Genomic DNA, 26970 nt, shown 5'->3' with positions numbered 1-26970 from the left:
GATTCTTTCTGCAGTAATAAGTTTATTAGCCAAGTGAGACATTTATTAAGGAAACCAACTGGTGTCAGTTTAACAGTAACTATCGTGGCTGTACCTACCTACAACCAAAAAAAACCCCAAAAACCAAGCCTATCACAGCCTGTCCCTGTCATGAGCACCCAATGGGAACAAACCAAACCCCACCAGCTAACAATTAGCTTTCTCTTTACAAGTAAAAAGTGATCAAGTAGGGCAGCGATGGTGCCTCTGTACTCGGCACTGGTGAGGCCTCACCTCGAGTGCTGTGTTCAGTTCTGGGCCCCTCACTACAGGAAGGACATTGAGCTGCTGGAGCGTGTCCAGAGGAGAGCCACCAAGCTGGTGAGGGGTCTAGAGAAGAAGTCATAGGAGGAGAGGCTGAGGGAACTGGGCATGTGCAGTTTGGAGGAGGCTGAGGGGGGACCTCATTGTCCTCTACAACTCCCTGAAAGGAGGTTGCAGAGAGGTGGGTGTTGGCCTCTTCTCCCAAGGGAATAATGGCAGGACCAGAGGAAATGGTCTGAAGTTGGGGCAGGGGAGGTTTAGATTAGATATTAGGAAGAATGACTTTACTGAGAAGGGTGGTCAGGCCCTGGAACAGCCTGCCCAGGGAGGTGGTGGAGTCGCCATCCCTGGAGGTATTTAAGAAACGTGTAGAGGTGGCACTTCAGGGCATGCTCTAGTGCCCGAAAGTGTTGGTTTCTGTCTGTGGTTTTTTGTTGATTTTTTTTGTGGTTGGACTCAATGATAGAATCATAGAATGGTTAGAGTTGGAAGGGACCTTAAAGATCATTGAGTTCCAACCTCCCTGCCACGGGCAGGGACACCTCCACTAGAGCGGGTCTAGATGATCTCATCTCTAGATGATCTTTTATGATCTCAAAGGTCCCTTCCAACCATGTGATTCTGTGATTCTGTAAAAGGGCTGGTGTGTGGGAGGAGGGTTAAACTCCTTTAGGTGTTAAGAGCACAGGTACAATTCACAGAAACCACCCAGGAGCTGTTCCATGAGCAGAGGCTGCTGGCGGGGGCTTGCAGTCAGAACGTGGCTCTGGCCAGCATTGGCGGGCAGTTCCACAGTGGAATTAACACAGTGGTCTCACCCACTTCTGCATGGAACACAGACGGTTCTGTGATCAGCGATTCCCTACGACCACCAGGAAAAAGGGAATTAAAGAGGAATTTGAAGACAAGGCCTGTGGCAGATTGAGCCCCGGGGAGAAGAAGAGGCAGAAAAAAAAAAAAAAAAAACTCCGGGCAAATAAAGAGAGGAATGAGTCGTAAAGGAGGAAAAGCAAGCGTGGGGTTAGCCAGCAGGGAGAGCAGGGCTGGTACCAGCTCAGGGCAGCGGCAGGAAGGCGATGGGATGGGAGCATCCTGGCAGGTACCTGCAGGAGAGAGGCTGCCAGCACAGAGGGGCAGAAGGCACCCCTGAGCCCAGCCAGCAAGAAATTAAACAGGGTTGATCTGCGGAACCAGTAACAGTTACTAAATGCCAGTAAAACTCTTCAGCAAGGAAGCAAGCACGATGGCCTAAGGCCACTTTTGTTCTCGTTTTTCTAAGTTTCTCCCCAGTGATTAGCAGGGATGTTTTAACCAAAGCGAGTGGCTAAGCCCTACTGATCCCCATCCCAACACAAGCTCTGGAATCAAAATCTGTTTGGGCTGCAGTTAAACTTTATGGAAAAGCTTTGTAATGCAAGAGACCTTGGAGTCCTGGTGGACAATGAGTTGACGATGATCCAGAAACGGGGCCTTGTGGCCGAGGCCAATGGTCTCCTGGGGTGCATTAAAAAAAACATGGCCAGCAGGTTGATGGAGGCCATCCTCCTCCTCTGCTCTGCCCTGGGGAGGCCACATCTGGAGCACTGGGTCCAGTTCTGGGCTCCCCAGTTCAAGAAGGACAGGGAACTGCTGGAGAGGGTACAGCAGAGGGCTACAAAGATGATGAGGGGCCTAGAACGTCTCTCTTAGGAGGAGAGGCTGAGGGACTTGGGTCTTTTTGGTCTGGAGAAGAGAAGACTGAAGGGGGATCTGATCAATGCTTATAAATACTTCAAGGGAGGGTGTCAAGAGGATGGGGCCGGTCTTTTTTCAGTGGTGCACAGGGACAGGACAAGAGGTAACGGGCACAAATTTGAATAGAAGAAGTTCCACCTAAGCATGAGGAGGAACTTCTTTCCTGTGAGGGTGGCAGAGCCCTGGAACAGGCTGCCCAGGGAGGTGGTGGAGTCTCCTTCTCTGGAGACATTCAAACCCCACCTGGACACATTCCTGTGCAACCTGCTCTGGGTGGACCTGCTTTGGTAGGAGGGTTGGACTAGATGATGTCCAGAGGTCCATTCCAACCCCTGTGATTCTGTGTGACTTTGCTTTTTAACGGGCCACTTCCTCCTGCTCCATAATCACGTAAGCAAACTGTAATGAGTTACAAGGAAAAGAAAAAGGAAACCCACCATTTTCTCAAAAAGATTCCCAGGGCTGAACACTTGCTCTTTGACAGGGATTGCACCAGGAGCAGACGCAAGAGAGAACCAGTCCTTAGCAATCTGTGTTTCTTAGTCTGCGCAGAGCTGCAGCCCTCTAAATGATTTATGCTCGTCCTCTTGAAATCTAGACCAGATTAATGTGTTTGTGCGCAAGCGAGGAGTTAAAATAATGAGCAGGTCATTCTACACCGTGCTTTCCGAAAAAGGAAAAACACAAGCTAAAAATCTCTTTAACTTGTATCAGAATCCCAGTCCTCCACATGAACGCAGGTCTTTGCACAGTGCAACCCCACTTGGGTTGGGGAAACTTCTTGCACAGAGATGGGAATGCTGCCTTCCTAAGGAAAAGATTTGGAAATTAAGGCTTAATGAAGGTTGAGCCCATCCACTAACGTGTACTGGTGAGACACGCATAAGACAAACCAAAACAGACAATATAGAAACGACTTTTTATTTTGTGAAGAACACTTGAAAAATAAAGATGAAAGCTTTTCTAGGCTTTGGAATATAACCATCATAAACCGTGGAATCGCAAAGACTCCATTTTAAAAAGGTGTTCCCTCTCCCCACCCCCATTTTTAATGAACCCTCTTCATTGTGGAATGACCCACGACAGTTTTAAGAAAAAAAATGTGCACTTTGAGCCAACACTGGAAATCTAACATTGGCTCAGTGCAGGCGCTGCTACATTACACTTTAACAAAGGCACATACTCAAATTCCCACAGTAGTACTTGGAATCCATATTTAAATTTCTCCAAACTTCATGTTCTCAAGAAGAGACTGCAGTTACTGAAGGTAGGTGGGAAAGTTGAGCTCAGTACAGCTGCCCAGTAAGGAACTGGAAGAATTAAAGGGACAGCAAAGTAAGTGCAATGCGAAGGAACAATCTGCACACAAACCGTTCTTGCTTACCTCTGTAATCACTGTGTGCGATAACGTCTGTAAACCCTGGCTCACAAGAACACTTGTTGATACGGACGAAGGCGATGCAAAATAAGACGGGGAAAGCAGTTGGCTGCTCTCACCTCAGTCAGAAAAATCCAGCCATAAAACTAGGATTTGAAGATAATGACTACCTACAACCCAAAGAGCGGGGAAATTTAAATAGCCCCTTCTTGAATGAATCGACCTCAGAAAGCACAGAAGCACCTGCTGCTCAACTTTGAAGATATGCAAAGAAATAAATACTAATCATACGCTTCAAGGAACTTTTGACTTTTCCTCCCCCCGATAGCTGAGTCAGTTTTTGTCTTGAAGCTGTCTGAAATACCGGAATATTGTTAAAAAGGGTGAGAGATCTTCTCACACTAGCCAAAATTTTAGGAGTCTGTTGTACTGGCATTTGCTATTATGAAATCTTCCACACATACATAAAGGAGGTTAAACGTTTACGATAGTACCCATAAGTGACTGGTATTTTATCCTCTCATTACGAGAGTTTTAATTAAGGATCCTTCAGGCTATGTTCCAAAGCTATTTTTGAACAATTGCTTTGCTCGTTTTGGAATAGGTTTCCGGACATTTGTGTAGTTCAACAAGGCCCCGCAGTGTGTTTGAGAGCAGACTTCACTTGATACAGCAATCCATTCGCTCAGGCTCCCAGCAGCAAAAGGCAAAACCATTAGATGCCACCAGCACGTCACTGCTGCACAGAAACACTTGTGTGTGCCCACCGTCCCATTTTCACTTCATCATTCAAAACATGTTTGAACGAATAAGAGTACTGAAAAAAAAAAATACAAGCCTTTTTCCTGAGTACAATAAAAACCCAGCTCAGACCAAACATCAGCTCTGCTGATTTTTTCCATCCCTTTTGTTTGTTAAGGAAGCTTATGGACAACAAAAAAGCCCTAGAAACTTTATATTTTAAAGTTACCACACTGTTGTTCTGTATCACAAAGGTCTTTAGGTTTTAGAGCTTGACAAATTCTAAACTTGCCCTTCTTTGAGCCAATTTAATAGACTTCATCCAAAGATTTCCACATTTCCTTCTTTCCTGAAATCTGACTCCAGCTACTATAGACTTCGGCTTTAATAGACACAAAAGCAAGTTATAATGTTGCTAATAACTTCAGTGATCAGAGATGGAAAAATATTTCTAAAAAGAGATGTTTATGACTGTATTAGAAACCCCAGCAAACTCTGTAGTGGTGGTGCAAGACATCAGCATCTGACCAACAAAAAAAATCCCCCAACATACAGGGTGATTACTGAAAACAGTCACCAAAACATTATACAATATATTAATCCGTTTTTCTCATGGATAAAGTGCATTTACCTAGCCTGAGAGTAAGTACCACATTGATAAAGGGATGCTAAAGCACTTCCCCAAGAGAGATTAGAAGAAAATCAGAGTTATCCCGAATCCTACATCCAGTTTGTCTCAGCGATTCTTGAAGACACTTTGGGCCAGACCCTCTTCCTGGTCCAGTTGGGGTACTCCATTCCAACCGAGCGCATCGGCACTGTGGCCTGGTCAGCAAATCATCTCCTGTTGCTATCTGAAAATTCCCACATTGATAGAAAGAGCCACTTCTGGTTTACGGTGCTTAACGCTCAGCTTCTCCTCGGAGAAAACATGGTTCTGTAAGCGTTCGGCTTGCCGACTATTAAAAAAAAAAAAATTAAAATGCCTAATATTAGTATTGAGCCTTAGCACCGACAGCAGCACAAGCCTGGACTGGAACCCAATTTCCACATAGCTGTAAGAGTGACATTGCAAGCTCACACTTACCACCTGTGCAGCCCCAGTGCAGCTAAGGGGTTCATTTGTCATCTCCAGACAAATTCTGCAGCGCGTTGCAAGAGGAAAAACTAAGGCTCGGTGTAGGAACATGGCGCTTAAAGCCAGGAATTTGAATTACCTGAGCACGTCCTTCAGGACTACTGGAATTGTGTGCTCTGACAACACCCAGCTAGCACTGTCCCAAAAAAACTACCCAGGTATCAAGCCAGTCTGAAAAGCAGCAAAGAACACTTTGCATATTTCTAAAGAAAAATAAATATAAATACTCAATACCTTTTCTTTTTTTCTAATGCAAGCTGCCTTTGTTTCTCTTTTCCAACATCATCTCTCACTGTGCTGAAGTCCTTACTGTCATCAAGGAGAAGATTCTGTTGTGAAAAAGGATTGAGTGTTACCAGTTTATAATTTTCACCTACCAAAACCATATCCCACATTACTCAGTTCAAACAAATAACTTTCAGCGCGTTTCATTAAACTAGTTTTATAGCAATTAACTTCAAGTTAACTAGGTGGTAAAGATTCAAAAAAAGGCAGAAAAATTTTTTTAGACTCGTCTCTAGTTTTTGCATTTAACAGTGAATTTACATTATTCAGAGATTTCTCTCCATAGTATAATGCATCAGGACGGGACATCAGACTTTTCGCCTGCAGCTTTAAAACATAAAAAGTACGTTCTTTCAGAAGTCTCCTAAATAAGCCTTATTGCTAATTCAAACCTCAATATGCCGCTCTATAACTCTTATTTAAATAATGAAATAGATGTGTAATAATTCTTTGGAAAATGTAATGGGTTTAAATTTACAATATGGTTTTTAAAGGGTTCTTGGATTTTACGCAGAGATGAAAAAAAAAGTCAATAAAATGAGGGCAAGAAAAAAGATCCAGTTTCTTCTGGATCAAACGTAGTGTTCAAACCTAGAACAGAAACCGAGTGCTTGCACTGGCTGAGAGCAGCACAAGAGCCTCTAAGGTATTGCCCTCTAGTGCCAGCACCAAGATACAAGGGGAAAAGCACGAAAGCTCCACCAGGTTGCTAAAGAAAAACCACCAGTATCAACAAATTTCCTATCCACGCAAATGTGTCGCCCAGATGCAGAGATCAGCGCTTTCATAGAGACGCAGCAGGATGTAGGAAAACCAGGAAGAAATTCAGATACTGCAAAGCATACAGACTCTAATCCTTGTGCAACAATTCAAACAAAGTTAATTCACCTTCACACCAATGATATCTCCATCTTTCAGGTGATAAGGCGCTGACTGTAAACTCTCCTGCTTTTTCTTCCGTTTCCTCTTTGAAATTTGCTGTGTCTGAATTAAAAAAAAAAAAAAAAAAAAAAAAGAGAGGATTTGTACCCCACAGATTTCAGAAATCTGCTTAAATATGTTTGCTCAAGAACTGCAGCACAAACCAAAACATACTTCTCTCAAAACAACGGTTGGATTCTGTCATACCAGATCTTACCCAGCTAGATATCGGCAGCCACTCAAATTTTTCAGGGAAGTATTTGGCTATTTCAATTTTATCTACAGGGAGACAATAGTGAGAAGCCACTCGTTGCCTCAGCGCCCAGGTTGTGCACTCTTTGGAGATATCCCACACCAAATCTGTGGAGTCATAGTAGTCCCTCTCCCCTGGTATGCCCATCTGGACTCGAAGCAGCAGTTCATGGGGGCTGTCATCAGGAAGAGAAAATAGACCGTTTTCTTGTGAGTCACGCTTTCAGAACCCACAATTCCCAGTTTTCACTCCCTCCCGCCCTCCCTTATTTTTGTTTGTGGAAAACAAAAAAATAACCTCCAAAGTCTTCTCACATACCACTATCTGAAATCCTGACAGAATGTATTTAAGCCTTGGAACAGGCTGCCCAGGGCAGTGGTTGAGTCACCATCCCTGGAGGTATTTAAAAGACAGGTAGACATAGTGCTTACAGATATGGTTTAGTGATGGGTTTCACCAGAGTTAGGTTGATGGTTGGACTAGAAGATCTGAAAGGTCCTTTCCAACCTTGGGAATTCTATGATTTTAAGTTTAAAGCTGCTCAATTAAGTCTCATCTTAAAGGCACCTCTGTAATAAATAAGTAACTTGAGATCTTACCCCAAATGCTCTTCTTTTTGCAAAGCTTCTATGCAGATTTCCATTCGGGAGCCCAGCTTATAGTCACTGAAAATAAAACAAAGATTATACATATTTCCAGTCACATACCCTAAATTCTCCAAGAAGAAAAATCACTGTTTTAATCAAGTAGACCTGTAAGAACATCTTATATCTGGGAAACCAGAGCAAGAGGTACAAAAAGGAAAAACTCAGAACAAAAATGGCATTGAAAAACACCTAAAATAAAGCTTAGCATAAGCATGGTATGATTGACTTATCCTCACACCTCTCCCTTCCACAGCACTCGAGTTAAAAAACATGCTCAGTAAAAAACTGAAGTAACCAGAAATGAGCTTTCTGTTGACATTGGACTGAGGTGATTTAGTTCTCCCCCAATCCATCCCACAGTCCAACGCAACGCTACTTGAGCATTCCGTAAGACACCTACTTGAGTTGTTGCTTGTTGTTTCGTAGCAGCTTGCCTGGGCGCTTACTTTCCACTGTCCATGCTCTGAGAAATGAGGGCAGTGGGACAATCTGCTCCTGGCAGTATGGTAGGGTCATAGCCTGAAAAAAGAAGCATTTCTTCAATAATTTTAGCTGCCAGTCTTCGAGGGAAAAAAAAAAAAAAAAAAAAAGAAAAGAACAAACCACACCATCTTTTGGTGTGCAATCAGAAATAGGGCAAGGTATTTAGATTTATCCCACACCAGCTGTTGCTTGTGACTTACAGGTGATGGCTATGATCAACATATGCACTTTTCAGCCTCAAAGCCTCACTCCCTCCCAACATTTCTCAACTTAACTTCCATTTCAGAAGTACTGGATTTCTTCGTTTAACCAAAATTTATATAACTGAGAGGGAATGAGGCTGACAGAATCATGACCCCAACCTCTAGCCAGGTGCTAAGCAAGCTCCTTTAAGCCTTATCAAGGACACGATACTCTTCCCACGCTAAGACAATTCTCCTTGTTCACCAGATGCGAATGGTGAGTTTTTCCACAGCAGTAGTTTGCCAGAGACTGAAACTGAAGCTGTACCCAAAATAGTAAGTGCTGGTATAGATCAGAATCAGGTGAGATATCCTAGCCCCTGCAGTTTAAGTAGAACAGCCAACTGGCTAAACAATAAGGAGCCTTATGCTAGGACTCATTTATGTCTTTTTGTGGGTTTAGGTGGGTTTTTTGGTTGGGCTTTTGATTTTTTGCTTTTGCGGTGTTTTTTTGTTGTTTGGTTTGGTTTTTGGTGTATTAAAACATACTTTTCTGGTTAAAAAAAAAAAAAAAGCATATAAAGGCACCTTAATTTCTGGCCAAAGAAACTAAGCTACATCTTCCTCACTGACAAATATGACCTTCTGTGCATCAAATGCAATTCTTTATTCATTAGATTCAACATACAAAAAAAAAAAAAGCTGATGCAGAAAACAATGTGGAAATGGAAAGTGGCTTTTTAGGAAGTGCTTGTATGTGTGTGCTTCTAATGAGTAATTTTTACATTGTGAAATAAAGATAGGGCTGCAAGCCAAAGTTCCAGATGAAGGGCAACAAGGCTTTTGCAGGTCAGGACACATGACAGGTAGAATGGCAACTGCAGGAGACATACTAAGGAAGTCTCTGAGCTACATGCTCCAACTGCCTCTTGGTACTTACCACTGAACATGGCATATAAGCAAATGCCATATCAGAACATACTAGAGACAAGGGAAAAGGAAATAAAAAATAGGTATTAATAGAGCTCAATTGATCACAGTGTTGCTGTACATTTCCAATACAGGAGAACATCTAACCTGCATTTTCAGATCTTCCAAAGAAGCTTCTCCTGCTATTTCTATACTGCCAGCATAACAGAGATCCATGTCTGTGTGGATGTATTCTGGTGAATCTTCAGATGGGGGAGAGGAAGAAAGAAACAACGGAAGAGTCAACATGACTTTGTTTATCATCCTAAGAGGTAACAGTCACTTCAAGGTGAGATTTCACTTACAGAAGGGACCTGACCTCAATTTTTTTTGGAGGGCAGTTCAAGAAAGATAATATATAATTGATAAAATACATTCTGTTAGTTGCCAAACAGGATGAGTTCCACCTGAACCCATACTGCAAATTTTACAGTTATTCACATTTGTAAATAGTATTAATTACTGGTTCAGACTCTGAAATGTAGAGCATGTTGCAAGGAAACTTAAGTCTGCTCTTACCTACGCTACTGAAATCATCAGGGGAGAAAGTAAAACTCAGAAGACATTTGAGAGAAAAGGAGAAAAATGTGAATAAATCTTCTAAAAGGAGAGGGATCCTGCCCTGCAACACAACTTGGTAGCAAAGGAAGAGTATTATTTTTCCTGTAGAAAGGAAAATCAGTATGTTTCCCATTTTCCAATTTGCAGTTGTCCCCATTTCATTTTCTTCTTCTTTCTTAACCCTCACTTGATTTTCCTACCCTAGCTGGTTTTTGATTTCGATTTGAACTTTAGAAAAATAAATGCAGGTTAAAATACTGAATGTATTGTCTTTCATTCTATGTTAAGATTTACTTATCCCTCCTTTTTACAGCTTCTCAAAAAGCAACAAGCAAAAAGCCTGAAGGGAATGAAACGTGATCACCTGTATGCTACCTGAGTGGATGCTTTACAACGCCACTGCTTTCAGCTCTGGAGAAGCCATTTGATTTACTGACAGGTAAACTGCCCTGCTTCAAAATTTAGTGGAGGTCTTACCCTTGAACAAATACCGCTAAGGAACATCAGAATAGTACTATCCAGCATTCGTGGCCCTAGGAAACAGATGCAATTTTTCACAAGTGGCTCCTTTCACCATAAACTTGCTGAAACTTGTACAGTGACTCATAGCTTTCAGGAGGATTTTACAGCTTTGGACTAATATTTGGGTTTTGACTCAAAGCCCTCAATGTGATAATGGAGAATCAGGCCACAGAGTTCCTTTCAAAAACTGCATCAAGCTTACCTCCTGCAGGTGACATCTGCAAAGCATCCATCTTGCAGGTCATCCCATTCACTTGGTCTTGTGCGTTCTCTCCATGTTTCATATGACTTGAAGACTTGAACCACCAGATAGGTATTTTCAGGAAACCCTGAAACAAGTGAACAGAAAGAACTGGGTAGCTCGTGTGTTTCAACACAGAAAATGAAAAATGTTACCTTCGTCTCAGGAAGAAGGAAAAGACTTCTTCAAATCTGAGCTTTTATAATGGGATTGACATTCATCCAAGATCACACCTCATCAATTCTCACTTCCTACTTTTACAGGGACTAAAGTGAAAAAAATCCAGCCACACCCAGCCTAGCACCCCCATCCTGACTCTGCTGTCCTGGCATCCAACATCACGGGTGTAACTCAGTGGCTCCCAACACTCCTGGAACTCTTGCCACCATCTCATTGAGGGCACAAAAGGCGAGGTGGAGGGCAGTCCTGTGCCCAAGGGGCAGCGGAATGACACAGGGGAGCAATCCCTAGAGAAGGCACCGTTAACACCCCACCCCGACCCTCCTTCTCCCCCCACATTAGGGCATCTTCTAGGTCACAGGCCCCCCCAGCTCCCAAAACAGCCATATTTAGCAACATGGTGGTCTCCTGATGTTACAAGCCACCTCACTGCCTTCTGTTCTGGGCCCTACAAAGGCCCTGGCAACTAGCCCACAATTGAGCTTCAAGGCCCTCTAGTGCCTCTTATGCAGCTGACAGTGTGAAGCCCATGGAGGTAGATCTACCTGAAGACCAAGAAGAGCCAATGGAAGTGGATCCACCTCCAGCATGGCTGTCCTGGTACCACTACACTGTGCCAGGTCTCCCCTCCATGACACCACGCCAACACCAGCGCAGGAGCGCCCAGCCAGTGCCCTCCCACTGGCCCAGCCTCTATGCTTGGCATTAGCTGGGAGGTCCAGCCTCTCTGCCCAGCCATGCTGCGGGCTCACCCATGGCCCCTCCTGGCAATCAGCAATTGTTTTGTTGATTGCCATGAGTAGCGTGTGGCCCCTTCTCTCCTATTCCCCTACCCCCTTCCCCTACTTCCAGCCCTCCTGAAGGGGTGCCATCTCCTCTGCTCTGAGCCCCAAGAAAAGCAGGCCAGACAACGTGGCTTCTGTGGCCAAGGGGGCAGGAATCATCCCTCAGAGGACCACTGAGGACCCCGGGGCCTGGAGGTGGGGTCCCTTCACTTTGAGAACAATGGTGGTTGAAGATGAAGCCAGACCCTCTGTGGCAATGCATGAAGAAGCAAAGAAGTTAGAGAGACAGCTGCTCCTCTGGAGAGGCAGAAGACTACACGTCTGCCAAGAAGCAGCGCTGGCCTTTGGCATTAAGGTCCCTTCTAGCTGTTTCATTAGCAGTTCTTTCCAAGACTGAGTACTGCCCAATTAAAAAAAAAAAAACAACCAACAATAAAACAAGAAAAAGAACAGTAAAGATGCTTTCCTCCTTTCTGATTTGGAACTCTGGCAACTGCCTCTGGACTCCTCTGTCTCCTCCTGGTCTTTCCAGTCCAGGACAGACACTGATGGGTGGGCTGTGGGCTCAGCCCTTTGAGATAGTGAGGGGCCGGGGCACACAGCACACGAGGGCAGGCTGAGGGAACTGCCTCTGGTTATGAGGGTGGTGAGACACTGGCCCAGGTTGCCCAGAAGTTGTGGATGCCCCATCCCTGCAAATGTTCAAGGTCAGGTTGGATGTGGCTTTGAGCAACCTGGTCTAGTGAAAGATCAGAACTAGGTGATCTTTAAAGGTCCCTTCTGACCCAAACTGTCCTATGATACTGTTTGAGATTTCTTAGGAAAGAATCCTTCCGTTTGTATAACCATCCCTGACAAGAAGGTTTCTCAGCAGGGCCCTCCATTTCCAAACGCCATCCTCAGTACAAATCTTAACTGAAGGCAAACACTTCAGTTCCTCTATTTTTATGATTTTGTGAGCAAGTAGTAGTATAAGAGCCGTGCCTTCACAAGAACCTTGCATGCCAGAAATACTGATTTCCTCCAGATCTGTCAACCTTAACAGACTTTTAGGCAAAGAAGTTGCAGCGGGCAAGCCTTCTACTACAGAAGTTGAAAGAAGAAGAAATTTAGACAGACTAAGTATATTATAAATGTTGACTGAAATAAAAAAAAAAGCTGTAAAACTACAAAAAGCTTTATTCGTTATTGCTGATCAGAAAAAAAAAAAAAAAAGAAGAAACTACTAGCACAGTCAAGTCTTCAGACACTGTCAACCGACTGAAGAACACAATCTCTCTCGTTTTACCTTTGGTGGAAGTTTTCCTTCAGTTATAACCAAAGTATCTCCTCTGCAAACATTCAGCTCCTTCAGAGTGGCATTCTGCAGGAAGAGAAAGCACAGCATACTTGTAAGCCTAAACGTTCTTCTGCTTTGTTTCCTAAAGTACACATTGGTGGGTTTTTTAGCCAAGCACGCCAAAGGGCCAAGGTGTTTTGCTTTTCCAAAGAGCACAGAGATATCCATTTAACATCCCCTGCTCGGAGACTGTTTTGCAGCAGCACAAAAGTATTACACCTACAGGACTCTGCTCTGCTGGGAGCTCTTCCAGAGCATCCTTTGCACCTCCACTTCTCCCCAACTGAACACTTTGGGCTTCTTTGTAGATGTATCTTTAAAGTATTGTAAGCCTAGACTTTAGGGAAAAAAAACCCAAACCCTATGTAGATATGGCTTAATCCTAGTCCCTGAAAATAAGAGGCAGGTGCACAAGATTTACATTTTAAGCATACATATCTGTCTTTCTCAGGCCCTATGAAAGTAAAACAGGGTGCCTACTAATGTTGCACACACAAAGTCACCGCACGCTTGCTTTACCGCAGCTCTTCTCAGGGAGAGTCTCTACAGAAAAATGGAGTAAATAAACTATTGCACGAGTCAAGTCAAAAATAGGATCCTCTTACTTCCTGACTTAATGCTTCCCCTGCTTCATAGCACCAGTCAATCCTTCTCAAGTGCCAGTTGTCACCTACCAAAACACAAAAACATACGTATGGAAAACAAATTAGCTAATAACACTGCTTAAAAAACAAAGAAAAAAAAAAAAACAAACAAAACCCAAAATTACAAAACTTTCAGTAAGTGTTAAGGGGTTCTGTTGCTTGGTTTTTGATTGATTGGTTTTTTTAACACTGAACAAAGTACCACCTTCGTGTTCTCCCCCAGGCCCTGAAAACGCTTTCCTGTTTGGAAATGGTCTTCTCTTATTTGTAATAAATGTCTCTTCCTCACCTACCTAATTGATTTCCCTGCTTTAAGAGGAAAGCAAAGGAATTTGGTTGACAACACTTAGCCAAAAAGAAAACCAAAAACTATCACTGCAGGGGAAAGAAAAATAAAATGTTGAGAATGGAAAAAAGTCTGGAAACACCGAGTGTGAACTGATGATGAAACTCCCACGTCAATATACCATTTGAATCAACAACAGGCTCCTTAAAATAAAAACTATTAGGAAAAATCCAGCTTCCCCTCTCCAAGTGTCTACCAGGAGACCTCACACCAGAGGGGCAAAACGAAAACAAACAGAAAAACATGGTGTAGTCCAGAAACTACAATACTTTAGATTTAGCACCTATGTAGAAAGTGCACCATGTACAGAAGTAACAAATACACCTGAACTTTTTAATTTGATCAAATTAACCAATGAAAATGCACTTTATTCTTCACAAGGTAAAAAAATTTTGACTTTCATAACTAGTAAAACCCAAGCCCAGATGGCATCTCATCAATAAATTCTGCAGGGGAGGAAAAAAAAAAAAAAAACCAAAAAATACTTGCAGTCTTTTTAAACAAAAAAAGCATCAAAATCCACTGACGTCTGGCATTTCTTTGAATGAGAGGAGTCAGATCACGGATCGCTACACAAGGCCAAATGCGATTTTTTTTCCAAAACAGTAATATAAAACAAAGCAATAAAAACAGAACCGATGTTTCTTGGCAGGAAACCTGTTGTTGGACCAGGCAATTTATGTGTGCTGCTAGCACTGTCTAGGTCTCCTCCTTAATCCTCACGTAAAAGCTCAGTAACAAGAACCGCTAGCACTCAGATTAGCAAATAGTGGCCAAACTGTGATCTCATTTTTGAATAACTTGTTCTTGCAAAGTGACCAAAACATTATTTTTTCACAGTTCATCTCATGGAGTGGTTCCCACTGCCATAGCAAATCTTGTCAGAACAGCCAAACACCTCCACCTGCACCCAAGCAAAGAGTCCAGGAACTGTGAATTTTGCCCGATTTTGATTACGCAGCTTGAAACTGATTTCCAAGAGCAACCGCACGGCCAGCTTTTAAAAGAGCAAGACTAGAAGTTTATAATTCTTTCCTCTACTCACATTAAAATAAGACCGTAACAAATTTATGACTTGTAAGTTTTAGGGTAGCAAGAATATCTTAGAAATCCGGGAATTCCTTTTAAAAAAAAAAAAAAAACATGAAATAACAACATAATAGAACTAACCTGATAATCCAGATTTTTCCAGCATTAAATTTAGACACTGAAAAAAAGAAACAGACTTGTCTCAAGGCACAGGTTGGGAAATAAAGTTTTCAGCAAATCTACACAAGAATTTTCTAACATAAGAACTGAGTGACTGATTCCTGGTCAATTCCTAAAAAATATAATTGCATAAACACGGTGTATTTGAGATATATATTAAAACCTTCAAGTAGGAGATTGTTTTCAGGCAAGAAATTTACGTCGTCAGGTAAGTCAGCTTTTATGCTGTTAAAAAAAAAATAAATCTGTGCTGTCAGTTTGTTGCTTTGCTTGAACAAATTCTGTGCTGGTGTTTGAAAATGGCACTTTCGGGGAAAAAAAAAAAACCACCAAGTTTGAAAACTAAACCTGCAAACTCAATGCTTTCCAGCCACTACTCACAGATGTTGGCACTCCACCAGAAGTCGGGCTTGGCAGCACCAAGAACTGCTTCGTTCACTCTCCCCACAGTTCTTCCTGACTCCTCTCACTCTAATTCTGTGCGTTCAGAGTTTGATGAACTACAACAGAACCAGGGCAGGCTCTGCCTTGATCAAGTATCATGCTGAGGACTGCTATATATAAAATATATACATGCCTATATATATATATATATATATATATATATATATATGTAGAATCATAGAATTGCCTAGGTTGGACGGGACCTTTCAGGTCATCTAGTCCAACCACCAACCCATCACTAGACCATGTCTCTAAGCACTATGTCTACCCATCTTTTAAATACCTCCAGGGACAGTGACTCAACCACTTCCCTGGGCAGCCCATTCCAAGGCTTAATAACTCTTTCAGTGTAAAAATTTTTCTTAATAGCCAATCTAAACCTCCCCTGGTGCAACTTGAGGCTGTTTCCTCTTGTCCTATTGCCTGTTCCTTGGGACCGACCCCCACCTCTCTACACCCTCCTTTCAGGGAGTTGGAGAGAACGAGAAGGTCTCCCCTCAGCCTCCTCTTTTCCAGGCTGAACACCCCCAGCTCCCTCAGCCTCTCCTCATAAGACTTGTTCTCCAGACCCCTCACCAGCTCCGTTGCCCTTCTCTGGACCCGCTCCAGCACCTCAATGCCTGTTTTGTAGTGAGGGGCCCAAAACTAGATGCAGTACTCAAGGTGCGAAGCTTTTGGGCTACGTCCATCCTTGGGGAAAAAGCAAGGATGTCTCTTTACTACTTGTGATAGATCAAGGCATTCTTCCCACTGGTCTTTTGGACTTGAAACACTTCCTTCGCCTCCGTGTCTCTTGGTGGCCTGAAGTGACACAGGGGTATAATGCAAAGTTCTCCAGAAGCAGCAGACCTGTCCCAGCATGGCAAAAGCTTTCAAACGCAGCCAGACTTACCTCTTTGACAGAGGCAGTCTCTTCCACGATGATCTCCATCTCAGGGCTTGCGTTTTGGTCATTCCCAACAATAAAATATAAGAAGAGCTAAAAAGCCAAATATAAGCAATCAGAATACATATTTAAGTATGGAAATACTGTGAAATAACACCTCCTAATGCACGCATACACCAGTATAGCAAACCTGCCATCACCCAAGCAGCACTGGAACTCCTATGGGTTAAAGCGAAAAATTTAAGCAGGACAGAGGAGCAGATGCAATTGAGCTATGGCCATCAGAACAGCTTTATTAACCAGCTGTACGTGTACTTACCTGCTGCAAATGAGAGATAAGACCTGCTAGAACTCTGATTTTTAGAAACATACAATTATATTTTTCTTGAATAGTTGAAACTTGTCGATATCAAGAGCAAACTCTCCCTTTTCTTACTTTATGCTCTTTACAGAAGTATAGACATATCAAAGCACAGAAGTTGGACAACCACAAAGAGATGAATGATAAATGATTTACCATTAATCAAATGAGCTACATTAACTGGTCATGTATATGCTCTCGGTCTTCTACAACTGAGATAAATGGCATGAGCCTTCATGCTGATATGTGTAATTCTCAGTGCTACTGAGCATTTTTTCAATGCCTTTTGCAACCATTACAAGATAAATAAAATGACTACATGAAATATTGGGAAACGCAAGCATAAAAAGCAGCACAAGGCTCTCTTCAGTCACAGCACTACTGTACCTGAGTGGAAGTTGGAGCTTTCCCACGACACAGCCCTAGCAAGCTTCCCATTTTCAGTTCTGCTTCCTTGACAGTATAATCTTCAGGCACTTCAGGGAAGACAAAAACAAGGAGAACAACATAAGCTGCTGCTTCCTGAAAATACCCGCTCTATTATGCTGCTCTTTAGAATAAGATAAGAAGTTCAGTGACATTTAGAGAACTTTCGCCTCCACAGTGTTGACATCAGATCTGTAAGCCTCCTGTGACTAAAGCAAAGCCATATTTGTATAAAGGTTCCTCCCCACCACTTCTGGTATATGGGGTAACATATATATATATATATATATAACATATATATATATATATATAACATATATATATATATAACATATATATATATAACATATATATATATAACATATATATATATAACATATATATATATAACATATATATATATATATGGGGTATACAGAAGAATTTAGGTTGGAAGGGATCTTTGGAGGTTGCCTGGTCCAGACCTCTTCTCAAAGCAGAGCCAGCTCTGAAGTCAAATCAGTTCACTCTGGGCTTTTTCCAGTCAAGCTCTGAATACCTCCAGGGCTAGATATCCCCCCAGCTTCCCAGGGCTCCGTGTCTATTGTTCGACCTCTCCCAATGTGAATTCCTTTTCCCACCACCACCACCATACCCAGCTGGAATATCCCTTGCTGAAACTTGTGTTTGCTGCCTCTAATTCTTTCCATGTGCTCCTCTGTGAAGAATCTTGCTCTGCCTGCTCTACAGATCAATGCTAGCAAGTTAAAGATGGCAATTACTCCTCCTCCCCTCAAGCCTCTTCCTCTTCAGGTTGGAAAAACCCAGCTTCCCTCTTATCTCATATGTTCCAGCTCCCAGACCATTCTGGGTGCTCGCCTCTGGACTGGCTCTAGTTAGTAAGGGCTTCTTTCTCACATTGGGGAGCCCCCAAAATGGACACAATGCTCCAGATGTTGTCTGACAAACGCTGAGTGGAGGGGAATTAATCTCTCCTTGGCTTCCTGGCCATGTTTTACTAATGCAATACATTAGCAAAATATCAAAGACACAGAAAATGTTTCCCAGCAAGCACAAAGCCGATCCACTCAGCTTCTTACCACTGCCCCAACAATGGCAAAGCTGGGGGTCCTTTTCTGCTGAACGCTTGCCATCAGGAGCACAGTCACATAGTGACAAGTGGCACCACGTGTTCACGCAAATAAAAGAGCAGGCTACGGCATGATCGTGTTCCTCCACTCTTATGGAAGCAGAAATCCACACGTTATTCAGTGTGCTCCATAAACGACAGACGCAAGCTGCCTTCTCACAACAAACAGGAACCTAACAGTGCTTCCTCCACAACCGCCCAACTCAAGTTTTCTGCTCAAGTTGTCCTGAAATTCAACCTTGTGCATCAATGCTCTAACATATTTAGGCCATTTTGTTTCAGGAAATATAAGTCAGAAAGACACAGAACAATGACTTTGTTTCCTGGAACATCTAGAAAGTTGCTCTGTAATGTACAGTGGGAAAGTAACAGAAGATCAGCAAGGAGGACTGTAAACACGCTCAAGTGACTCACGCGTGGGGTGCTGGAAAACACGTATATCACACTAATTGTTGTTTAGTTTTGCGTGCTCAACAAGTAGAACATCTGCACTTAGATAGCATCGGCCTGGGATGGACTCAGGGGCACCTTATTGAAGATTCCCAGAGATTCCTGCCCTGCTGTTGAAGAGCTCAAAGCCCAAAGCGGAAAACTCTGCCTGCCTGAATCCTTGAAATACAGGTGAGAACAAGCAAGTGTGAGCTCTCTCGCTCCCTTGCTAACAAGGACTCTCTCGTGCTGCGCAGTGCCTGCATCCCCTGCTTGCCTGCCCCTGCCCGGGTGCTGCTTTGGAGATTCCCCGATCCATGAGGTATTGAGATTAAATTTGTTCTTTGCCTTTCATCCGTGGTTTTGTGGTTGTTCCTGCGTCCTGCCTGCATCGGCTCACACATTTACTAAATATGATTCAAAACAGACCTTGTAGAGACTTTTCAATTTATAAAATAAATACAGGGAATTGAAATTTCTGCTAAATCCTACAGTCTTGAAGTACATGGCCAGTGGTCAATAAACAACGGCAGGTAAGCTAAGCAGTTTTACTCATTAGGAAAGCAAGTAATAAAACCAAGCTGAGCATTTAAGTTTAACCTCTAGCTTTTTGTTAATAAGTAATAAATCTGGAAAAAAAAACAAAACAAAACAAAGCACATAACTGCTTCAGTTAAGCCTGGAAATTAGTGGAGTCACATGTATGTACTTCTCCCAGGAAAGGATAGAGTGAAGCTTAAAGTCTCCCGATAAAACTTCTTACAGAAAGATGATTAAATAAATAAATTTACCCGGAGAAAGAAGTTTCCCATTTCCATTAACAGGTCTAAGACAGCTGTCATTCACTGCAACAAGAAGGGCAGGAAAGAGATAGAGATGTATTAAGTAATTCAAATAGGAAATCTGGCTCAGGAGTTTAGACAGATAACATATTTAAGATTACTGACAACAACAGGTTTATCTTAGAGGCCTCTCTCTGGAGGCATTACATCACAAGTACAATTGGAGAGAGGTTCCCAGAGACTTCGTGAACAGCCTTAGTTTCTATCCTTTCAGCGCACAATTACTTTCTCTTTGAAGCCAGCTGCTAGCCACAATCAGTAAAATACTATGAAACGGATCAAGTGCTTCAAAAGGTAAAGACACCAACAAAAGCTTTAAAGAAAGAAAACTGGAGTTTCTTAAAACAAGAAATAAGGTTAAAAAAAAAGTCTTCTTCAATTCTTAGTGTAATAGATTATTCCTACTCTAACAGCTTCTGAAAAATAAGAGCTTCATAAAACATATTTTAAGCAAGATCTACATTGATTTATTTTTTTTTAAGCTAGGAAAAGTAACACTTTTATTCAAAATTGGATGAATTTAAAGTCTTTTGCACCCTTTCTGCCTCAAAAAACTCCTAATAGCAATGGATTTGCTGTTTTGAATAGACTGATACAAAAAGTAGGAAGCCAGCCACTAAATTCTAACATTATCAGATCTAAAACTAAAGCAGCTGAAGACTTACCTAGTTCCTCCTCTAGCTGAAGCTCCTGTATTGCTTTCATTTTGATATCTGACATCACCTAAAAGAAAGCAATATTAACACCTCTAATGCCAGTAACAAATCTGCCAGTCCACAAAAGGCAGCCTTCACTTGAAATGCATCATAGTTATTTTCTTATTCACATTAACACTACACATAGCTTTAACATTATCGTATCAAATATATATAATAAATAAAGGTACTGGTATCATAACACGTGTGAAAATATTCCTTAAAAACAGTATTACAAAGAAAATAAAATGGCATTTAATTTATCAAAAAACTAGTATTTCACAAATAGTAATTTTGTGAGCAAAACTAAGTAGCACTTCATATTTTCTGTAACAAAATCTAAGTTAAATGGCAGAAAAGATACCAGAGAAGTCCACCACTTGGGGAAAATCAGTATTTTTTTCTATCCTGTGTTGAAAGGAAGAAATAGTACTTTTCTCCCCTTTTAGCTTTTGTTTACTGACATAGCCTCACCAAACATACATTTACAGGATAGTCCAAATAGGAAACTGTTTCACACTACAATACACTAATGTAGACTGCACTGGTTTAAGTTACAAACATTACAGTCTTATTATACAGCAAAGTATTGCAGCAACAGTAACTCCAAGTCGTACACTTTTTAGATCACAGAAAAACTGCAGCCCTGAGGCTAAATCCAATCCTCATTAACCGGCCCAAGCGCACTGGCCAAGCTTTTCCGGGAAACAGGCTATGTTATATCGGACTTCTTACTGTTTCAATAGTGGCAGTAATTTTAACGTGTTTCTCTCCATCATCTGTTCTGCAGAAGTTTTTAACTTGGAGCCAGCTGATGTCATATGTAAAAGCAGTCAAATTGCCACTTGATGCATTCACGAAGCTGTAAAAATGAGAAGTGCAAAGATGATCGAAGACAGGAAAATTACACGTTGTCTGGGCTAGACTGCTAAATACCAAAGCTTGCAAATAAACCACAGAATCACAGAATGATATGGGGTTGGAAGGGACCTCTGGAGATCATCTAGTCCAACCCCCCTGCCAAAGTAGGTCCACCCAGAGCAGGTTTGAATGTCTCCAGAGAAGGAACTCCACCACCTCCCTGGGCAGCCTCTTCCAGGGCTCTGCCACCCTCACAGGAAAGAAGTTCCTCCTCATGTTTAGGTGGAACTTCTTATGTACAAGTTTGTGCCCATTTCCTCCTGTCCTGTCCCTGGGCACCACTGAAAAAAAGACCGGCCCCATCCTCTTGACACCCTTCCTTTAAGTATTTATAAGCACTGAAAGCAAACCAATAATGCCTAGGTCATTAATAGTGATGGCATGTTGCAGAGTAAGAGTCAGAGGCCTGCAGCAGCACCCAGGCACCTCTGGACTATGTTTTGGTAACTGGCTTTCAATAGGACTTGAGCTCCTGAAGGTATTTCAGAGTTTAAGTCATTTTCTGAGGCTGGATTTAAGGCTTCTAGGAAAAAAAATATGGTAAAGGCATACCTAGTCATAACTAAAATCTGAGATTTTCTGTGTCTCTCTGCTGCCATATAGAAACACAGAACCAGTTCTTGGTGAAGAACTCTCACTGTTTGATTTAATCTCAGTTTTACACCACTATTTCAACTATGAAGTCAGTAACAATGTATGTAACAAGCATATATACATCTCTGAAAACAGGAGCCTAACCTCAGGGCTATCCACGGGAAGCGAAACGAGACCAGAAATTTGCCCCTAGGAACTTTAGATTCAAGTGGGAGATTCAGCAGAGCTGCATACTCTTCTGATACTGCTGTGTCCTCTCACCCCACCAAGTCCCTCAGAGATCCACACAACTCAAACCTCAGAAATTCAGGTTTTGCCAAAGATGTGCAAGCAGACTGGGCACAAATTGTTTTCGCTAGGTTTTTTCCTTTACAAGTGTAAGTCAAAGGATGTGACTGCATCTGCGCTTCGAGAGCAAAGAAATATCTAATAGCTGGTAAGTACCTGATCCCCAAAATTTAAGAATACATTGTCTTGAATTAAAAAGCTCAAAGCGACAATTGGTTAAAAGAATACCTATGTAGCTAGCATAATTTAACTCCAATTATTCTGCCAAAATTGATTTTTTGTTTAATTATACTTGTTATCAAAATGGTTACCTCTGGTCATGGCTGTCTAAGATTAGTACTGAGCATCCATCCGTGAGACCAACACTTTTGACTGTTTCCTTCATATCTTCTTCAAGAAAAACTTCCCAGTTCTTGGCTTCTTTATCTGGTCCCGAGCCGTTCTTTAAGATGATTCCTCCTGATGGTGCTAAGGCTCTGCGCAGATCACCTAGTTTTGTGCTGCATGAGAAGACGTGCTGCGATTCTGTGAAATGCTGACCCTTCCCTCCTTCATTATACTCCGCTAAACGAAGAACGTTTACAACCACAGGTTCATGGTCAGGGCCTGTCATCACCTTTGTGCCACCAACCTGAAGTAAGGAATGCAAGATTTATGCAGAGGTGATCAATAAAATAAAGACTGGCCAGCAATAAATGACAACAATAATATGATTGAGACACAAAGATGGACCCTCCCTCCTCATTAGAAATAAACCACCTTTAACCAAATGCCTACTGAACAAACAACTAGACTGGGTCAAAGGTGTTAGGAAGAGAAGGAATGATGTTAAGATCTGTTCCAAGTCTGCATGTACAGCAAATGTATCGGTAACGGCAGCTGGGAAACCAGCGGACACTTGGTCTCCATCAGATTAAGAACAGAGGAATTTAACCTGTCGAGATATTAAAGAACTACCCTAAAGCGTGACTGAGGCAGATCAAAAGAGTTAGATTTTAAAATCTGACCTTTCTGATATCCAACCTAGGCCAAAAATACAGTTCCTTGACAAAAGCAATTTGATCAGGCAGGAAGCTGGAGTAGTGAAGACCATACCAAAAGTACAAGCATGATAAAAACAATTGTGTTGCTAGATGTTTCTTTTGATTTTTGGGGGTGGGTGATAAGTGAGGAAGAAAATGTATATTTTTATAACAAAAATACTTTAAAAGTAAAATTTTATTCCAGTACAGAGATGGAATAACTATGTTGCATAACCACTAAGGCAAGTATTTGAAAGTTATGCAGAAGCCTTAATATTAAAGGGAAGATGCAACACTAGAAAGGAGCACAGTACATTAGGGAGACCATATACAGAACTAGCCATTCGTAAGTCTAATTTTATATATGGAATGATTCACTACAGGGCATTAACTTTTTGTTCACGCATTGCTATTAATCAATTCTCCTTCAAAGAGGCACCAGATGTTTTCAGAATACACTCCAATATAACTGACATTGGATATCTACAGGCGCCTATCGATCTGACCATGTGACACTGCACAGTATAATTCTATTTATAATTTTATCAGGCAGCACACTGAACATCACATGAGGTATGCTGACAAGCTGTTAAAACATAGTATCCTAGATGAGGCTGAAGCAGTGTCCCCAATGCCAAAATTGGTATGTCAGTAGCCCATCTGCAGAACTGGAAATCAGTATTTCCAAAACCATGGCTGGAGACTGCATCTTATTTCTTCAGAATTGTCAAGGAGAGAGGTTTTCGGTGCTTTTACCTCTTTGCCATTCCACACGAAGATGTCTGCTCCGTCAGCCAGCCCAATGCCATCCAGTGTCCGTTCATCTCCTAAAAAGGAGCAAATCATCAAGTTGTTGCCCTCCACGAAACAGACAAGGAGGGTCAGCTAGTCAATGAAAAATAATTGAAATCATAAATTTTAAAACTGAAAAATATAACACGCTGGCTCAAGTGTAGCATTACAAAAGCTGCTGTGTGACTGGCATTTACAGAGGGTAATTAGGGTTCACTCACATAGCAAGAGCAACACAAGTGGGTACGCACCCCTACAACACTCATTAAGCAGAGGGCTGCAGCTTAATCAAATACTGAAATATAGTATCATAGTATATTATACTATACAAATACTATAACTATAATAACCATAAACCAAATACTGGCTTTCAATTCAATTTCCCTTGCAAACTGAAGCCCAAGTTAGCACTTGGCAAAGTTGTTTGGTCAGGATTATCTACATGAGATTTAAGAGTGAATCAATAATTTAAAATAAAAAGCTTGGATTTAATAAACGAGTTACATACTGTACATTCCAAGCTCATTCTTTGCAATACTAATGCCCCTGCTGCAGTTTCTTTTACCTTCCTGCTACAGGTCAGATTCACATTTTTTAAAAGTCACTGTCATTTAAAGAACATGTACTAGTTTGTGGAGGAATATTTACAGCAACTGTGAGTGTCACAAAGACTACAAAATTCAAAAATGGCTGAATAATAGGCTTTTAAACACTAACACCTAGAATTGCTGCAGACAGAACTCATGATTTTAAAATACTAATGTACTCTTAATAAATTAACGTCCTCCTTACGTAAACATTTTCCTTTACAAAATTCCTACTTCAGCTTAGATTTAACCTACATTTTTCTTATGTCACCCTGGCTCCTCTCTTCTATCCTATCCTCTAGCTACTCGGCAAATGCTACGAAAGCAAACATTCATATGCGAATCAAGGTCAAAATACAGACTGATACACTTTTGTCAGCAAATGCGTTTAACTTGCATAACATCTGCGGTCTTACTGCACTTCACAGCAAAGATTACGTACAAAAGTCTCAAAAACCTTTCATTTCACTAATAAAGTGTCCTAAATAACGGCAGTGGACTTGCACGTAAGTTTGAGGTTGGAGAGCGTTCAGTAATACACATCTCCAAGATGTTTTATGTATGAAATCCTCCTTGTCCGCAGTAAATACAACATATAACTAACATGGAAGCCTTGTATGCAGTAGTCTTACCATCAAGCATCTGGTAAAGATGCAGTCCTGCTGGTAAAGGCCTGGCAATACTGAGAATCATGTCTCCTTCCCAAGATTCCAACATCTAATTGGGAAGTAGTTTAAAAAAAAAAAAATTACATAAAACAACAGCAAGCAATAACTCGCGTCACTCAAAATTACAACTTCGCTGAAAGCTGCTACACCCTGGTTACCGAGCTCACTTCGCCACTTAACAAATCACAGCTATTTAATTCGACAAGCCTAATAACCCAGAAAACAGGCAAGCATTTAGGACTTGACCTTTCAGACTAGTCACCAGACAAAAATAAAGTTTCGACTGGACACCAACTGAAGGTTGTGAGGTACAGGAAAAGCAAACAGTGCTACCTGAAATTAAGTTAGTTTTGATTTAGATATCTACAAAAAAGCATTTTACCAACTGTCATATTCCTGTAACACAGTAGAGAATAAATGCAAAGATACCACATTCAATAGTTAAGCTAAATATTTCTTTTAACTACTTTTCTTTTTTCTTAATCTACTCTGATTGTTTCCTTTTAAGCCCAGCTAGCTCCTTGAAAATACAAACACAAATATGTCAAAACTGGAATGTTAAGAATAAGCCTGGAGTTTTGCAAAGCGTCGATCCGTGCCCATGAACACGCTGCCCAAATACAAATAATTTGCTTAGGAGGCCTTTAAAATGCACGTAGTTAAAGTTTCATCAATTTCATGGCTTCTTCAATACTTCAAGAACAGACCTCAAACCAATGTTTCCTTCTGTGTAAATCCATCTAGTTTTTAGCCTCGTAAAAGAACATTTCCTGTTGAAAATTTCTCATCGAGATAAAAATTGTGGCATGAATACATAAGTGAATGTTGTTGTAGCTCAAGTAAAAATAACGTGTTTGAGTTCATTTAATACAGCAAATACCTGGAATACTGATTGTCGAAGGTCTCCTAGTGTTTTTCTTCTATCAATAGTCAAATCCACAACGCTCTCTCTCCAAGTACGTGAAGGATGCAAAGCCCCATTGTGAAATTTATAACACGAGCTCAAATGGAGATGTAAATCAACACCATTGTTTGCCGAGTCACATTCCGCTCTTTGAAAGAATAAGACAATAACAAAGCAGTGAATTTAACACCTGACAAATGGCTAGTTTCTCTCAGAGATGCTTCTGGGCAGTTGTGCTGGAACCAATACCCCCACGGCTAAATTCACTGTCACATTCCTCCCTCCATCAAGGGGTGCAAAGAGGTACTCAAAGATGACAGTGATTTACACGTTATACAAGAGAGAGCTAGCACAGACATCCTCCACATAAACACTATAATAGTACGTTCTGTGTGTTTCTACACCTTGCTTCCACCTTTCTAAATGGAATAGCAAACTTCATCTGTAGGAATGTGGAGATTATAGGGTTGTTTTTCTCAGGCTGTGTTCCAGATCAATACTGGTGAAACGCAGAGAAAGAAAAACTGCATGGAAAGGGAGTCAGGACAGACACAGCCATGCCTTCCAACTTTATACCTGCATCCAGTTGTATTAGCTAAACATAGCAGCAAACACACTATTTAAAAAATAAAGGAGTGACGTTCGCCCAGTACAGAGAGATCCCACAAGACTTGCGTCTCTTGTGTGGGTCTATGTTTTGATAGCTTAACTGCAATTCAGGCGTATCATCAGTTCTGTGCGTTCCTCAACAGAAGGAAAAATTTCCACCAACCTGAATACCACTAGCTTTTCCCTCCACGTTTCTGGCAAAGGATACCATTTATCTGTTGTTTCGCAGTAAAGCAAGTCATTCCTTCTCCCAATGGAGAACTCCCTCTATAAACATAATTAAGAAAGCGTTCCATTCTCCTTCCATAATTGCACTGATTTTCACAAAAAATTGGTGCAATTTTAAACTGTAAGTAAGTTTCCATTGAAATTCTGTAGAACGCCTAGTTACGCCACTAACAGGGAGGCAGGGAACCAGTAGAAGGCAGAATCTGGAGGTACAAGTTGTATTCCTCAATTAACCTCTACGACGCTGAATCATTTTAGTATCTGACTCTACTCAATGAGTTTCT

General features: G+C 41.5%; 1 protein-coding gene across 3 annotated transcripts in view; it reads right to left on the bottom strand.

Moving 5' to 3' along the window:
* Positions 1-2937: 2937 nt before the first annotated feature.
* The window catches only part of USP40 (ubiquitin specific peptidase 40), a 36374-nt gene continuing 12341 nt past the window's right edge, over positions 2938-26970 (bottom strand). Inside the window, exons 12-31 of one of the 3 annotated variants that reach the window (XM_074144937.1) lie at positions 25826-25997; positions 24910-24994; positions 23655-23725; positions 22188-22507; positions 20809-20935; positions 20044-20101; positions 19328-19381; positions 16940-17028; positions 16198-16284; positions 14823-14859; positions 13268-13356; positions 12612-12686; positions 10320-10446; positions 9143-9237; positions 7801-7919; positions 7353-7418; positions 6718-6928; positions 6468-6563; positions 5529-5623; positions 2938-5115 (exon numbers count right to left, since the gene is read on the bottom strand). In XM_074144937.1, the coding sequence (XP_074001038.1) occupies positions 5007-5115; positions 5529-5623; positions 6468-6563; positions 6718-6928; positions 7353-7418; positions 7801-7919; positions 9143-9237; positions 10320-10446; positions 12612-12686; positions 13268-13356; positions 14823-14859; positions 16198-16284; positions 16940-17028; positions 19328-19381; positions 20044-20101; positions 20809-20935; positions 22188-22507; positions 23655-23725; positions 24910-24994; positions 25826-25997 (2182 nt within the window). In that variant the 3' untranslated portion in view covers positions 2938-5006. Of the gene's footprint in view, positions 5116-5528; positions 5624-6467; positions 6564-6717; positions 6929-7352; positions 7419-7800; positions 7920-9142; positions 9238-10319; positions 10447-12611; positions 12687-13267; positions 13357-14822; positions 14860-16197; positions 16285-16939; positions 17029-19327; positions 19382-20043; positions 20102-20808; positions 20936-22187; positions 22508-23654; positions 23726-24909; positions 24995-25825; positions 25998-26970 lie in introns of those variants that run through there. The other 2 variants (XM_074144938.1, XM_074144939.1) reach the window with 2 other exon arrangements.

Source organism: Numenius arquata, chromosome 3 (assembly GCF_964106895.1).
Source record: "Numenius arquata chromosome 3, bNumArq3.hap1.1, whole genome shotgun sequence".
Classification (NCBI taxonomy): Eukaryota; Metazoa; Chordata; class Aves; order Charadriiformes; family Scolopacidae; genus Numenius; species Numenius arquata.
This window is presented reverse-complemented; position numbering and strand designations above follow the sequence as displayed.